General features: G+C 38.9%; 1 protein-coding gene across 1 annotated transcript in view; it reads left to right on the top strand.

Moving 5' to 3' along the window:
* ESCO2 (establishment of sister chromatid cohesion N-acetyltransferase 2) overlaps positions 1 to 15,602 on the top strand; it is a 28,353-nt gene extending 12,751 nt beyond the window's left edge. Inside the window, exons 7-11 of the mRNA XM_010839594.1 lie at positions 682 to 813; positions 1,877 to 1,966; positions 2,644 to 2,787; positions 11,074 to 11,249; positions 14,338 to 15,602. Coding sequence (XP_010837896.1) covers positions 682 to 813; positions 1,877 to 1,966; positions 2,644 to 2,787; positions 11,074 to 11,249; positions 14,338 to 14,470 — 675 coding nt within the window. The 3' untranslated portion in view covers positions 14,471 to 15,602. The remainder of the gene's footprint in view (positions 1 to 681; positions 814 to 1,876; positions 1,967 to 2,643; positions 2,788 to 11,073; positions 11,250 to 14,337) is intronic.
* The last annotated feature ends 1,885 nt before the right edge of the window (positions 15,603 to 17,487 follow it).

The following is a 17,487-nucleotide window of genomic DNA, read 5'->3' as shown; positions in this document are numbered from 1 at the left end:
AATTTGGTGTTATCAGTAGCCTTAAGTAGTGCCTTGAGACCGAATAGGAATTAATAAACCTTGACACTGAATATCCCTGAATTCTCTATTAATTTATCAATGCTTTTCTTGAACTTTTACTATGCATTGTACTTAATTTTCATCAACTCTTGGGGAAAAGAATTTTAATATTTATTTTTTAATTTTATTAATATGTTAATTTAATTTATTTAATATTTAATTTAAATTAATTTTTCCTAACCATTTAAGGAAAAAATGCTATCTAATGCTATATAAGTCCTGAAATTTTGCTCTGCTTCTTTGAAATAAGGCTTTTTTAGGCCTCTCATATAAGAGCTTAGTAAGGATGTTGCATTTTTCATCTTAGCTATAATATTTATGATTTCATCTTATTCCTTCTTAGAACTATGGGTCCAGCTAAAGAATCTTGGTGTGTTTTTTTTCTGCTGTCCATTCAAAGAGGCAATTTCACTTTTATCACGATGGCATGTTAGGCTCTTCTCATTCTATTTTGTTGATGGGTAGAGAGAAAGAGTAACCAGACTTTCATTTATGTTTCACCTATACCAGCATAAAAGAAAAATAAGGACAAATTTGAATGAATGGACAAATTTACATGAACTAAATGTAGAGCTATCTGTGATGTGTTTAGATGGGCTATTTTCCCTCTTCCAATTGTAGGATGCAGGTCAGAAACATTTCGGAGCCACCATGTGTAAGTCCTGTGGCATGATCTACGCTGCTTCCAACCCCGAGGACGAACTGCAGCATGTTCAGCATCACCACCGATTTGTGGAGGGAATCAAATATACAGTAAGTATAAAAAAAAAAAAAGGTTGTTTCCATTTGTTCTAAAAGTGAAAATGCTTTAAAAGAGACATTCCTTTTGCCTAAATATAGAAAGGTTTACATATCCAGAAATATTTTATCATCTGTAATTTTGTTGTGTGTTTAATATTTGAGACTGATGGTATTTTAGTTTTAATAGATGTGCCATTTCAAACTTCATGTGCTAATATAAGAGAAGTTACTGCTCTTGGTTGAATGAACACCGTGCATCCTTACCTCTAGCTTTTGGAGCAGAGCTGAGCAGTCATGGTAGAAAACTCAAAGACTTGAGGAGTTTCCCCTTTTCTCACTCCAGTTTCTTCTTTCTAGATAACCTTAGAAGAACAGCTTTCTTTGACTCCTCCAGGGTATTTCTTTGCTCTTCATGAAGCACCTTCATGAAATACCTTCCTACTCCATATACAGCGTGTTGTTGGCCTTATCTTTATGATTGTACCTGCTACTCAAATGCATCCCCGTTTTTCATGTTTTTATTGCTGTAATTCATGCCTTCATAATATTTTTAGCCTGATTTATTAAAATTCTTCTTATCCTGCCCCTCCCCCACTTTCACACTGCTAATTCATGGTTTTTTTTCTCTGTATTCCTACAAGGGGCTCTTATTTGACTTCGTCTTGTTTTATAACGGGCTTCCCTTGTGGCTCAGCTGGTAAAGAATCTGCCTGCAATGCGGGAGACCTGGGTTTGATCCCTGGATTGGGAAGATCCCCTGGAGAAAGGAAAGGCTACCCACTCCAGTATTCTGGCCTAGAGAATTCCATGGACTATGGGGTCTCAGAGTCGGACATGACTGAGCAACTTTCACTTTCTTTTATAATAGATTATTTGTCTCCCAACAGTATGTCAGCCCCTTGAAGACAGGAGCTTTGTTTCAGTCATCTTTTATTTCCTTTGCCACATTCACGTAGTTGAATTTTATCTTTTTTATATCATTCATTTGTTCATCTTTTTTGTCTTCTCCAGACCACATTATTTAATTTTTTTTCCACTTTAGATCAAAATGTGATTTTCTTCCCCCCTTTGGCAGGGCTGGAAAAAAGAACGTGTTGTAGCAGAGTTTTGGGATGGGAAGATTGTGTTGGTCCTGCCACGTGACCCGAGTTATGCTATCAGAAAGGTATGAAACATTAGTTTTTCTTTTTAAATTGAAGTATAGTTGCTTTACAATATTAGTTTTTCAGTCTTTGTTTTCCTTCTACTCTCCCCATTCTCCACCAAAAAATCGACCTATATTGAAGTATTATATAAAACACTTTTGTTTATAGATAATCACTGTACATTGGTACAGGTGTTAGGATGACTTTCAAAGTAGTTCATACAAAATTAAACTTACAAAACAAGTAAAGGTGTGTCAAAAAGAGATTAAAGAAAACAGATTAAGAGTCCATATTGTATTGCTTGCCTACATCTTCCATTTGTGAAAAATAAACTTTATAAGGTTGAGAAATTAACAGCTCCAGGGTCTAATTCTTAGGTTGGTATTGCCTTTGTTTCTCGGGCTGGATGTTTCGCCCCAGTAGACAAGGGATAAAGCTGAAACAGAATCTTCCTACTCCCTGTTCCACTCAAGGGTGCTGAAAGTGATGTTTAAAATAGTTTCTTAAAACCCTGTTTCCGAAGTGGCAGAAACATTCCTCAGTAGTGGAATAATTTGGGGGTTGTGAAAATTTAAGAAATAGAGACTAAAGAGGTTAAACTGATAAGCATACTTTTGTGTGTAAATATATATATATATATATATTCTGTTATATTTTTAAAAACAAATTTATCTCTTTCGGTTTTTGACATCATTAGGTTGAAGATGTCCAGGAACTTGTTGATAATGAATTGGGCTTCCAGCAAGTTGTTCCCAAATATCCAAACAAAACCAAAACCTTGCTCTTTATCTCTGATGAAAAGAAAGTAGTTGGGTGTTTAATTGCAGAGCCCATCAAACAGGTATGGTATGCTGTCTTACAAATTGCAAAATGAAGTAGTCAGGAGAAGTCTCAAGCATTTAAGAAGGCTACCATTAATGATCATTTTCCTTCTAAAATATCCTTGACCATCTAGATAATTGAAGTCATTTATTTCTATTATGTCTGATATTTTGGCTTATATCAGCAGGATTAGTCAGTCTTAAGTTCATATAAGTCTTTTATATACTTGAACTATAAAGTATAGTATTTTAAGCAAGCTCAGTTATTGAACATGTGGCTTACTGCAGGTTAATATATTGGCAAAATGGTTGTTCAGTTCAATCGCTCAGTCATGTCCAACTTATTGTGACTCCTTGGACTGGCTTCCCTGTCTATCACCAACTCCTGGAGCTTGCTCAAACTCATGTCCCTTGAGTCAGTGATGCCATATAACCATCTCATCCTCTGTCATCCCTTTCTCCTGCCTTCAGTCTTTATCAGCATGAGGGTCTTTTCCAGTGAGTCAGTTCTTGCCATCAGGTGGCCAAAGTATTGGAGTTTTAGCTTCAACATCAGTCCTTCCAATGAATATTCAGGACTGATTTCCTTTAGGATTAAATGGTTTCATCTCCTTGTAGTCTAAGGGACTTTCAAGAGTCTTCTCCAACACCGCAGTTCAAAAGCATCAATTCTTCGGCACTCAGCTTCTATACAGTCCAACTCTCACATCCATACATGACTACTGGGAAAAACCATAGCTTTGGACTATGATGGACCTTTGTTGGCAAAGTAATGTCTCTGCTGTTTAATATGGTGTCTAGGTTGGCCATAAATTTTCTTCCAAAGAGCAAGCGTCTTTTAATTTCATGGCTGCAGTCACCATCTGCAGTGATTTTTGGAGCCCCCCAAAATAAAAGTCTGCCACTGTTTCCATTGTTTCCCCATCTATTTGCCATGAAGTGATGGGACCGGTTGCCATGATCTTAGTTTTCTGAATGTTGAGTTTTAACCCAGGTTTTTCACTCTCCTCTTACTTTCATCAAGAGGCTCTTTAGTTCTTCCCTGCCTTCTGCCATAGGGTGGTTTCATCTCCATATCTGAGATTATTGATATTTCTCCCAGCAATCTTGATTCCCGCTTGTGCTTCATCTAGCCCGGCATTTCGCATGATGTACTCTGCATGGAAGTTAAATAAGCAGGGTGACAATATACAGCCTTGACATAACTCCTTTCCCAATTTGGAACCAGTCTCTTGTTCCATGTCTGGTTCTAACAGTTGCATCTCGACCTGCATACAGATTTCTCAGGAACAGGTTAGGTGGTCTGGTATTCCCATCTCTTGAAGAATTTTTCACAATTTGTTGTGATCCACACAGTCAAAGGCTTTGGCATAGTCAATAAAGCAGAAGTAGATGTTTTTGTCAAACTCCATTGCTTTTTCTGTGATCCAGTGGATGTTGGCAATTTGATCTCTGCTTCCTTTGCCTTTTCTAAATCCAGCTTAAACATCTGGAAAATAGTATATGGTTCATGTACTATTGAAGCCTGGCTTAAAGAATTTTGAGCATTATTTTGCTAGTGTGTAAGATGAGTGCAATTATGTGGTAGTTTGAACATTCTTTGGCATTGCCTTTCTTTGGGATTGGAATGAAAACGGACCTTTTCCAGTCCTGTGGCCACTGCGGAGTTTTCCAAATTTGCTGGCATATTGAGTACAGCACTTTAACAGCATCATCTTTTAGGATTTGAAATAGCTCACCTGGGATTCCATCTCCACTAGCTTTGTTCGTAGTGAAGCTTCCTAAGGCCCACTTGACTTCGCATTCCAGGATGTCTGGCTCTAGGTGAGTGATCACACCATCGTGGTTATCTGGGGTCATGAGATCTTTTTTTAATAGTTCTGTGTATTCTTGCCATCTCTTCTTAATATCTTCTGTTTCTGTTAGGTCCATACCATTTCTGTTCTTAATTGTGCCCATCTTTGCATGCAGTGTTCCCTTGATATCTCTAATTTTCTTGACGAGCTCTCTAGTCTTTCCCATTCTATTGTTTTCCTCTCTTTCTTTACATTGATCACTGAGGAAGGCTTTATCTCTCCTTGCTGTTCTCTGCATTCAATGGGTATATCTTTCCTTTTTTCCTTTGCCTTTAGCTTCTCTTCTTTTTTCAGCTATTTGTAAAGCCTCCTCAGACAACTGTTTTCTCTTTTAGCATTTCTTTTTCTTGGGGATGGTCTTGATCCCTGCCTCCTATACAATGTCACAAACCTCCATCCGTAGTTCTTCAGGCACTCTGTCTTTCAGACTTAATCCCTTGAATCTTATTTCTCACTTCCACTGTATAATCATAAGGGATTTGATTTAGGTCATACATGAATGCTCTAGTGGTTTTCCCTACTTTCTTCAATTTAAGTCTGAATTTGGCAATAAGGAGCGCATGATCTGAGCCACAGTCAGCTCCCGGTCTTCTTTTTGCTGACTGTATAGAGCTCCATCTTTGGCTGCAAAGAATACAATCAATCTGATTTCAATGTTGGCCATCTCGTGATGTCCATGTGTAGAATCTTCTCTTGTGTTGTTGGAAGAGGGTGTTTGCTTTGACCAGTGCATTGTCTTGGCAAGACTGTTAGCCTTTGCCCTGCTTCATTTTGTACTCCAAGGCCAAATTTTTGCCTGTTACTCTGGGTATCTCTTGACTTTCTACTTTTGCATTCCAGTCCCCTGTGATGAAAAGGACATCTTTTTGGGGTGTTAGTTCTAGAAGGCCTTGTAGGTCTTCATAGAACTGTTCAGCTTCAGCTTCTTCAGCATTGCTGGTTGGGGCATAGACTTTGATTATTATGAAATTGAATGGTTTGCTTCGGAAACGAATAGAGTTCATTCTGTTGTTTTTGAGATTGTACCCAAATACTGCATTTCAGACTCTCTTGTTGACTACGAGGGCTACTCCATTTCTTCTAAGGGTTTCTTGCCCATAGTAGTAGATATAATGGTCATCTGAATTAAATTCTCCCATTCCAGTCCATTTTAGTTCACTGATTCCTAAAATGTTGATGTTCACTCTTGCCATCTCCTGTTTGACCACTTCCAATTTACCTTGATTCATGGACCTAACATTCCAGGTTCCTATGCAGTATTGCTCTTTACAACATCGAACCCTGCTTCCATCACCAGTCCCATTCACAACTGGGTGTTGTTTTTGCTTTGGCTCCATCCCTTCATTCTTTCTGGAGTTATTTCTCCACTGATTTGCAGTAGCATATTGGGCACCTGCCGACCTAGGGAGATCAGTATCATATCTTTCAGTATCATATCTTTTTGCCTTTTAATACTGTTCATGGGGTTCTCAAGGCAAGAATACTGAAGTGGTTTGCCATTCCCTTTTCCAGTGGACCACGTTTTGTCAGGACCCTCCATTATGAACTGTCCATCTTGGGTGGCCCTATACAGCATAGCTCATAGTTTCATTGAGTTAGACAAGGCTGTGGTCCATGTGATCAGTTTGATTAGTTTTCTGTGATTATGGTTTTCATTGTGGGTGCCTGCGCTCTGATGGATAAGGATAAGAGACTTTTGGAAGCTTCCTGATGGGAGAAACTGACTGTGGGGCAAACTGGGTCTTGTTCTGATGGGTGGGGCCATGCTCAGTAAAGATGGCAAAGTAGAAGGACATCCGCTCATCTTCTCCACGAGAACTCCAAAATTACAACTCGCTGCTGAACATCCATCGACAGGAGAATGTTGGATCCCACCAAAAAAGGATACCCATGTCCAAGGGCAAAGGAAACGCCCCAGCAAGACGGTAGAAAGGGTGAAATCATGTTTAGAAGCAAACTCCATACTCACTGGAGACGCTCGGAAGGCTCAAACAAAACCTTGTGCGCACCAGGATCCAGAGACCCCACAGAGACTGAGCCAGACCTGCCCTTGGGTGTTTGAGTGTCTCCTGTGGAGGTACGGGTCAGCAGTGGCCTGCTGCAGGGGCAGGGGCTCTGCATGCCGCAGACCTGGGTCACACAGCCTGTGGCATAAGCCCTCTTGGAGGAGGTCGCCATTAACCCCACCGTAGAGCCACTGAGCAGACGCCCCACAAACTGCAGAACAATTACACCAAAGAAATTCTCTCACTGTTAAGAAAGTTCTAGGATCCACAACAGATTGCCCAACCTGGGGATCTGGCAAAGGGAATGAGAAGCCCCAGGGATTTTGACTTTGGGGACCAGTGGGATTTGATTACAGAACTTAAAACAGGACTGGGCAAACAAAGTTGTTTGCACAAAACCTTGTGCGCACCAGGATCCAGGGGAAAGGAGCAGTGACCCCATAAGAGACTGACCCAGACTTGCATGTAAGTGTCCAGGAGTCTCTGCAGAGGCTGGATTGGTGGTGATCTCCTGCAGAGTTGGACGCACTGAGTACAGGTTATCTTCGCTATCTCCACCATAGTTTGGCCTCAGGTCAAACAACAGGGAGGGAGCACAGCCCCACCCATCAATAGGAAATTGGAAAGGTTGTTACTTGTCTGGTAATTAGAATCTACTTTGGATACTAATTAGCAGTGTTTTGGCAGAGGAGTTAGCAAATAATAACCCAAGGGCTAAGTGTGGCCTTCCTCTTTTTTGTAAATTTTTATTGCCCCAGAGCCATGCTCATTCCTCTTCATATTATCTGTGGTTGCTTTTGTGCAACAGTGGCAGGGTTGAGTAGGTGCAACGGAGACCACGTGGCCCAAAGAGCCTAAAGTATTTACAGTTTGGTCCCAAACAGAAAATGTTTGCCAACCCTTCTTCTCAAATAGAGATAATAGTTTTTGCCCTTCAAGGAGCTTACAGAGTAGTCTTAAGCTAGAGAGAATTATAGCTCAAATGTGTTCTTTTAACCTGACTTTGTAATATCCCACACTTATGTCCCTTTACTTTTAAAAATACTTACCTGTTTTAAGACATCTTGAAATGATGCTAGCATAAATTGGTCTTACTCATTTTGTGTGTGTGTGTGTGTAATAAAGTTTTATTAAAGTATAAAGAAGACAGAGAAAGCTTCTGACAGAGGCATCAGAAGGGGGCAGAAAGAGTACCCCTCTGCTAGTCTTCAGCTGGATGTTATATAGCCACTGCTGCTGCTAAGTCGCTTCAGTCGTGTCCAACTCTGTGCGACTCGATAGACGGCAGCCCACCAGGCTCCCGCATCCCTGGGATCCTCCAAGCAAGAACACTGGAGTAGGTTGCCATTTCCTTCTCCAGTTCTTACTCATTTTTATAGATGCCTCCCTTTTCCCTGTTCCCCCTTCATTTCTACCATCTTTTTCTTATTTTCCTTTTTTGTTTTTTTCTGCTTTTCATCTCATACATATATATGAGTAGAGAAAGAAAAGCAGTTGGTTTGTATTACGGACTGTAAAAGTAATCAATTTGGCCTTTTCTTTCTTTGATCTTAAGTGCGCTGTTTATGTAGTGATAATAGACAATACAGGTTGTCTCTAATTTACAACTTATCAACTCTGCAATGGTGTGAAAACCATAGACATTCAGCAGAAACTACTTCAAGTTTTCATATTTTCCTGGGCTAGCCATATGCACTTTTGTGATGCTGGGCAGCAGCAAAGAATGGCAGCTGTAGTCTACTAGGCGATCACAAGGGTAAACAAACAGTATACTTAACAACCGTTCTCTACATACAGCCATTTTGTTTTTCATTTTTAGTACAGTATCCAGTAAATTACATGAGATATTCAGCGCTTTTTTTTTCCTTTTTTTTAATTATCAATTTTATATTTATTTATTTGGCTGTGCCAGCTCTTAGTGGTAGCATGAGGGATCTTCAGTGCAGGATGTGAACTCTCAGTTGTAGCATCTGGAATCTAGTTCCCTGACCGGGGATTCAACCCAGGCCCCCTACATTGAGAGCTCAGAGTCTCAGACACTGGACCACCAGGGAAGTTCCAGCACTTTATTATAAATTAGGCTTTGTGTTTGATGATTTTGCCAAATTGTAGTCTAATGTAAGCATTCTTAGCATATTTAAGGTAAGCTAGGCTAAACTATGAGGTTTCGCAGGTTCAGTTCAGTTCAATTCAGTCGCTCAGTCGTATCTGACTCTTTGCGACCCCATGAATCGCAGCACGCCAGACCTCCCTGTCCATCGCCAACTCCCAGAGTTCACTCAGACTCACGTCCATTGAGTCAGTGATGCCATCCAGCCATCTCATCCTCTGTCATCCCCTTCTCCTGCCCCCAATCCCTCCCAGCATTAGAGTCTTTTCCAATGAGTCAACTCTTCACATGAGGTGGCCAAAGTACTGGATTTCAGCTTTAGCACGATTCCTTCCAAAGAAATGCCAGGGCTGATCTCCTTCAGAATGGACTGGTTGGATCTCCTTCCAGTCCAAGGGACTCTCAAGAGTCTTCTCCAACACCATAGTTCAAAAGCATCAATTCTTCGGCGCTCAGCTTTCTTCACAGTCCAACTCTAACATCCATACATGACCACAGGAAAAACCATAGCCTTGACTAGACGGACCTTTGTTGGCAAAGTAATGTCTCTGCTTTTGAATATGCTATCTCGGTTGGTCATAACTTTCCTTCCAAGGAGTAAGTGTCTTTTAATTTCATGGCTGCAGTCACCATCTGCAGTGATTTTGGAGCCCAAAAAAATAAAGTTCGCTGGTTAGGTGTATTAAGTTCACTTCTTTTCAAGGTATAGTGTTTTCAGCTTATAACCTATGTTTATCAGGATGTAACTTTGTAAGTTGAGGAAGATCTGTATAGCCAACTGACTCCTACATGTACTCTTCTGTTCATTCTCATTTCAAAAGCAAAGTGTTCTTGATGGAAGTTAAAGTTTCACATACACCTAAGAACAGCTATAGTGGAAAACAGTGACAATAGCAAATGCTGGTGTGGGTGCAGGGAAATGAGGTTTTTTCATTCATTGTTGGAGGGAATGTAAAATATTACAGCCACTCTGGGAACAGGTTGGCAGTTTCTTAAAAAATTAATTATACATTTACCATATGACTCAGCAATCATAGTCCTGGGCATTTATTCCAGAAATGAAAATTTATGTCTACGCAAAAGCCCGTAGCTGAGTGTTTATAGCAGCTTTATTTGTAATAGCCGGTAGCTGGAAACAACCAAAGTGTCCTTCAGTAAGTGATTAATTAAACACGCTAGTATATCCATACAGTGGAATGTTACTTGGCAATAAAAAGGAACAAACTGTTGATATATGCAACAACTTGGACAGGTTATCAAGAGCATATTGCTGAGTGAAAAAGAGCCATTCTCAAAAGATCACATGCTGTATGAGTCCATTTATATGATATTCTCAAAATATCAGAATTTTAGAGAGAACAGATTGTGGTTGCACGGCTTAGCAATGGTGGAGGGGAGAAAATGGGTGTGATTATAGAGAAGTAGCAAGAGGAAGAGCTTCATGATAATGTAGTAGCTTTATATTTTGATTGTAGTGATGGTTAAATCAATATTCAGATATGAATTATCACAGAACTGTCCTACCCACATTGTTCCCATGTTAACTTCTCAGTTTTGGTATTGTACTACAATTATGGAAGATGTAACCATTGGGGGAAATAGGGTGAAGGATACACATCCTCTCTGTGCCATTTGTCAACTTCCTCTGAATCTACAATGATTTCAAAATAAGAATTAAAATACCAATTTCATAGTTTATATGCAAAAACCTTTAGTGTTATTAATTTTTTTAGGGTATCTTATATACACTTTAGGATGGAAAGAATGGGAGAAGCTTATGTGCTTTATTAAGAGTCTGAATTTTATCATTTTTTTAAATCAATAAAAGAAGGAAATTTCACATTGGTGTAATACACTGCTGCTGCTGCTAAGTCGCTTCAGTCATGTCTGACTCTGTGCAACCCCATAGACGGCAGCCCACCAGGCTCCCCCGTCCCTGGGATTCTCCAGGCAAGAACACTGGAGTGGGTTGCCATGTTCTTCTCCAGTGCATAAAAGTGAAAGTGAAGTCGCTCAGTCGTGTCCGACTCTTAGCGACCCCATGGACTGTGGCCTACCAGGCTCCTCCGTCCGTGGGATTTTCCAGACAAGAGTACTGGAGTGGGTTGTCATTGCCTTCTCCAGTATAATACACTAGTATGTGGGAATATCTCAACACTACTATCATTTTTCTGCATTAAGTGAATATAATTGGGCAAGAATTCAAGAAATAGCAAAGAACTTAAACATTTTTGTGAAGGTGGAATAAGATTTATTTTAGATACTTAGGTTTTGTTTAAAAAGAAATGTGAACTCAGCTGTACCTTTAGCTCTAATGCCTCTGCATCACTGCAGGCCTTCCGTGTCCTGTCTGAACCAACTGGCCCAGAAACCCCAAGCTCTAAAGAATGTCAGAGGGCTTGGCAATGTTCAGATGTACCAGAACCTGCAGTGTGTGGGATAAGTAGAATCTGGGTCTTCAGACTGAAAAGAAGAAAGCGCATTGCACGACGACTGGTAGACACGCTCAGGTAAGAAGTACAATTGGTCAGACCCAGGTTAGCTCTCCCAGAAGCTTTCCTCGCTCATGAGCCAAAGGGAATGATGTTGGTCTGTGTAAATACTACCAAAGTCAGGCTAAGGCAGTGCTGACACTGAAACGAAAAAAAAGTACTAGGTGTATTCAATTTTGCATACAGTATTCCAAGTGTGAAATATTCTAGACCATTGCTTTTCAAACTACCTGTAGTCAAAGACTGGATTTTGTTATAGACCAACACATTAATAAGATAAAGTAAAGATAAATTGCTAGGAAATAGAAGGCAAACAAATGGAAAATACAAGTCCAACTTTTTGATTCAACAGATGTAAAATTAATTTAAATAAATATAACCTATAAAAACAAAAGAGAGGTTTAAAAGAATTGTAGAAATTGTATGTTTATTGATGTGTGACTAGATGATTAATAGAGACTTACTGTAACACAAATGTAACTAAATGTAAAAGTGAATTAGCAAGACAACCCAGAGAATAGTTATTTATAAATCATTTATCTAATTAGTAAAAGTCCAGTATATCTAACATATATAAGAGAACTCTCACTCACACATACCTTAAAAGGGGAGCAGTGAGAAAAGTTGGTGTCTATGAAGATTTTTGTTTGTAGTTAATTGTGAAATAACCTCCACTTTCTTTATTTTTTATTGAGATACATAAATTTGGTATGGAGAGAGAGAAAGTGTGTGTGTGTTAGCCACTCAGTTTTGTCCGACTCTTGGCAACCCCATGGAGCCCGCCAGACTCCTCTGTCCGTGGGATTCTCCAGGCAAGAATACTGGAAGTGGGTTAGCCATTCCCTTCTCCAGGGGATCTTCCTGACCCAGGGATTGAACCCAGGTATCCTGCATTGTAGGAACACTCTACCATCTGTGCCACCACGGAAGGCCATGGAGAATACCAGTATTTAACCTGGTTCTACCAGGCAGTAGTCCAGTGCTTCTCAAATGTGAAAGTGCCTGTGACCAACTTGGGGATCTTGCTCAAATGCAGGTGTGATTCAGTAGATTGGGGTGGGCCTGAGATGCTGCATTTCTAACAAGCTCTTGGCTGATGCTGAACATTGCTGGTATATAGGTAATACTTTGAATACTAAGGCAATGGATTGTAAGCAGTGATAAAAATAAAGTTGCAAAGGAGAAATATAAAACAATCATTTGAGAACATATCTTCTCACACACTTGGGTTGGAGATACAGGTAACATAATTGGCAGCTCTCCTGTATGTGAGGAGCCTAATCATCTCTCTCTACAGACAATGTATGTTTTAAATCCTCACAAGTGAACAGTATTATTCCTAATTGTTTTGCATCAGAAGCAGCTGAGGCTCAGATAGGATTATTAGTACACATTACACTGATGGAGATAGTAAAAGGAGATAGGACTCAAAGCCACAGATCTAATAATACTTTTTCTGTAGCTCATACCATCATTCATGAAGCAAAGAGAACTGCTTAATCAATATTTTGCTTTGGAGTCTAGTATATATAGCAATACACTTTTTATTCAATTATATAGTAAGTATACTTGAAGCGGATATCTTAACTTCTCATTGAATCCAATTCTTTTTTATTTTGAAGTAATTTCACATATGAAAGAATAGGAAGAATAGTAAAAAGAACACCCTCAGTATCTTTGTCCAGATTCTTTTTTATTTTCTTCCTGAATTATTTTAAAGTAAGTTACATATAATATGCCTCTTTACCCCCTTAGTTTTTCAGTATGTTCAAGTATATTCTCTTATATAAGAACAGCTCAGTTACCAAATTTAGGATATTTAATATCTAATGTATAGTTCATTGGAGAAGGCAATGGCACCCCACTCCAGTACTCTTGCCTGGAAAATTCCATGGATGGAGGAGCCTGGTAGGCTTCAGTCCATGGGGTCGCTAAGAGTCGGACACGACTGAGTGACTTCACTTTCACTTTTCACTTTCATGCATTGGAGAAGGAAATGGCAACCCACTCCAGTGTTCTTGCCTGGAGAATCCCAGAGACGGCGGAGCCTAGTGGGCTGCCGTCTATGGGGTCTCAGAGAGTTGGACACGACTGAAGCAACTTGCAGCAGCAGTATAGTTCATACTTCAGTTTTGTTATTTGTCTCAAATGCCCTTCATATCATTTTTTTTTTTCTCTTCAGGATTACACATTGCTTTTAGTCATAATATCTCTTTAGTCTTCATCTTCCTTAACCTGTAAGTTACTTAGCTTTTCTTTGTCTTTTAGGACTTTGACGAATTTAAAGACTAAGGCCAGTTATTTCATAGAATATCCCTCAGTTTTGTTGAATTCTTTCAGCTATTTCACTTTATTGCTTTTAATCCCAGTTGAGCTGGATCAAGGAGAATTGTAGTCAAAATGCAGTCAAAATGTAGTCAAAATGTAGTCAAAAGGCAAAATTAGGTTTTGCCTTCTTAAAGCTCTGAATGTGTGATGTAGTTAAAAAGAAGATAGTTATTGGTTAAAATTGTTGGTGTTATATTTTTTTTGTAATTATCTGTGGCTTTTAATTAGCAATACTATTTCATATCAGTAGCTTATTATTACCATGGATCACCTAGAGTCAACTGGATGGTTTGTATGGTTCTCTTTGCCTCTCAGCAGAACTTTTTATGGGCCTTAGTTTTCTCACCTGTGAAATGATACCATTAAACTTCCACCCCCTGAAATATAAGACATTGAGTCATTTTACCACTTAATAAAATAATTTTAACTAAGAATATTTAAAAAGATTGAGGGGCTTCCCAGGTGACTCAGTGGTTTAAAAAAAAAAAAAAACTCATTCCTGCCAGTGCAGCAGACAAGAGTTCGATACCTGGGTCAGGAAGATCCCCTGGATTAGGAAATGTGAACCCACTCCAGGATTGCCTGGGAAATCCCATGGACAGAGGAGCGTGGAGGGCTACAGTCCATGGGGTCGCAAAGAAGTTAGACACGACTTAGTGACTGAAAAACAAAGAGATTGAAGTTTTTTTAACTAGATTGCTTTAAAATACTGTGCTCATGTTTAATCAAAATTTAAAGTTAGTTCCATTGTTAAATTGTCTTTTCCTCTTTTTTTTAGGAATTGCTTCATGTTTGGCTGTTTTCTCAGCACTAATGAAATAGCATTTTCTGACCCAACACCAGATGGCAAGTTATTTGCAACCAAGTACTGCAACACACCTAATTTCCTTGTATACAATTTTAATAATTGAAACCAATTTCAACTATAGAACAGTTACTGTGTGAATGAGTTCCGACAGCCTATTATCATAAAATACAAACTATTTAACAAATAGCAAGTATCTAGGGATACAAAGAAAGGAAAAATCTTTAATGTATACTGACTAGCACTCTGAATCCTTAATTATGAAACTTTGTAGCTATAACTGGAAAATTATTTCTCTTCTGTGTAAGAACATTGGTTTTTCACAGAAATTTGACCAGTTATTTATAAAGTAAACTTTGAGGCCGGAATTACTTCATGCCTGATCAGAAAGTTTAAAGATAGGCAAATTTCCATCCCCATTTCTTAAAAGTAACTCCTGATTTCATACACAAAATTCTCATTTTATAGGTACTTGGCTGTAGCAACTCAGTTTGAGTATAGTTAAAGTATTCTGAATTCCCAATTTGTACCGGGGACAGATGTCCTTTTGTATAGAACAGAATTTATAGCTAAATACTTTGCATTTTAAAAATCATTATTCAGAAAGCACACTTCAGAAATAATTAAACTTTGTAATTGCACTATTGTCATTAATTTTTGGTGTTTGTGCTACTTTTCTTTAGTGAACTTATTACTGGTGATTGGTGTCTAACAAAATGGATACCCATTTGGATTAGATGATTCATATGGTTAGATTTTAAACCTCTAACAGATTTAAAATTTAACAGAACCAAGGATAATAAATATGTCTAGGCTGATGGGCCACAGAACATGATGACTTTATGTAAATATACCTAAATATGGATACATTTTTCTAATATAATTCATGGATACTTTGAAAAACAGAATTATTCAGCTTTTTTTATTATTATAAAGTCATGTAGCTTCACTCTGGCAGTAAGACTCTAGGGAAGTAGTGTCCAGGTCATAACTCTGTAGAATCTGTTCCTCTACATTCTTTTATTTGCCTTTAAGTTAATAGTTCTGAAATTTTAAAGTTTGGTTTCTCAAAAGACTGTGAAAGTGTTAAAATGTGTGTAAATTTTCCAAACATTTTAATGCTAGTTTCTGTACTGCTGTGTTTAAAAATTGTCTGAAATATTTTATTTTAAAACTTCATTAACATTATTTTGCTCGATGCCTTTATGATGAATCAATTAAAATTCTTTTCTGTATTATTTTTCTATTCTCTTATTCAGTTGAATGCACTGATTTTCATTTTAGTTTGTGGTTGTAAAAGTAGTACATGCTCTTTATAAAAAAACTATATCTACACAACAACCTGCACAGATACTTATAGCAGCTGCTGACCTAAAACAAATAGACTGCCACATAGCTTTCTAGCAAAAATGAGTTTATTCAAGATCAGCAAAGAATTACAATTCAGGGTCTGCAACCATATTTGACCATGTTCAAGTCCTCAGCAAAAACATGGAGAGAACTCTTAAAAGAGAGAAAGAGGAAGTTGGGAGGGCAGTAGTAAACAGTTCTGCACTTAGCGCTGGGTGAGTTGTGACCCTGTCTCATTGGCTGAGCAGTTGCTAGGAGAGAAAGTCCGCTTCTTGTTGGGCTCATCTGTCTTAATAGGGCATGCATGAGAGCTCCCCCTTCTAATCTTGCAACTTTATTTCTTTAATAGTATTTTATTTTGATTAGAAATTTGTTTCCAAAATAAATTTTTATTTTTGTCACACAAAAGTATATAAAAAAATTCTAAAATAATCTACACATTGATAATGTCATTCAGTCAGTTCAAGTACAGTTCAGTCGCTCAGTCGTGGCCGACTCTTTGCGACCCCATGAATCGCAGCACACCAGGCCTCCCTGTTTATCACCAACTCCCGGAGTTTACTCAAACCCATGTCCATCAAGTCAGCGATGCCATCCAGCCATCTCATCCTCTGTCTTCCACTTCTCCTCCTGCCCCCAATCCCTCCCAGCATCAGAGTCTTTGCCAGTGAGTCAACTCTTCGCATCAGGTGGCCAAAGTACTGGAGTTTCAGCTTTAACATCATTCCTTCCAAAGATATCCCAGGACTGATCTCCTTTAGAATGGACTGATTGGATCTCCTTGCAGTCCAAGGGACTCTCAAGAGTCTTCTCCAGCACCACAGTTAAAAAGCATCAATTCTTCGGCACTCAGCTTTCTTCACAGTCCAACTCTCACATCCATACATGACCACTGCAAAAACCATAGCCTTGACTAGACGGAGCTTTGTTGGCAAAGTAATGTCTCTGCTTTTGAATATGCTATCTAGGTTGGTCATAACTTTCCTTCCAAGGAGTAAGCATCTTTTAATTTCATGGCTGCAGTCACAATCTGTAGTGATTTTGGAGCCCAAAAAAATAAAGTCAGCTACTGTTTCCACTGTTTCCCCATCTATTTCCCATGAAGTGATGGGACTAGATGCCATGATCTTAGTTTAGTTTTCTGAATGTTGAGCTTTAAGCCAACTTTTTCACTCTCCACTTTCACTTTCATCAAGAGGCTTTTGAGTTCCTCTTCACTTTCTGCCATAAGGGTGGTGTCATCTGCATATCTGAGGTTATTGATATTTCTCCCAGCAATCTTGATTCCAGCTTGGGCTTCATCCAGCCTGGCATTTCGCATGATGTACTCTGCATATAAGTTAAATAAGCAGGGTGAAAATATACAGCCTTCACGTACTCCTTTTCCTATTTGGAACCAGTCTGTTGTTCGATGTCCAGTTCTGTTGCTTCCTGACCTGCATACAAATTTCTCAAGAGGCAGATCAGGTGGTCTGGTATTCCCATCTCTTTCAGAATTTTCCACAGTTTATTGTGATCCACACAGTCAAAGGCTTTGGCATAGTCAATAAAGCAGAAATAGATGTTTTTCTGGAACTCTCTTGATTTTTCCATGATCCAGCGGATGTTGGCAATTTGATCTCTGGTTCCTCTGCCTTTTCTAAAACCAGCTTGAACATCTGGAAGTTCATGGTTCACATATTGCTGAAGCCTGGCTTGGAGAATTTTGAGCATTACTTTACTAGCGTGTGAGATGAGTGCAATTGTGCGGTAGTTTGAGCATTCTTTGGCATT

Source organism: Bison bison, unplaced genomic scaffold (assembly GCF_000754665.1).
Source record: "Bison bison bison isolate TAMUID 2011002044 unplaced genomic scaffold, Bison_UMD1.0 scf7180017864123, whole genome shotgun sequence".
NCBI lineage: Eukaryota > Metazoa > Chordata > Mammalia > Artiodactyla > Bovidae > Bison > Bison bison.
Note: the sequence above shows the minus strand (reverse complement) of the source record. Positions and strands in the feature narration are given on the sequence as shown.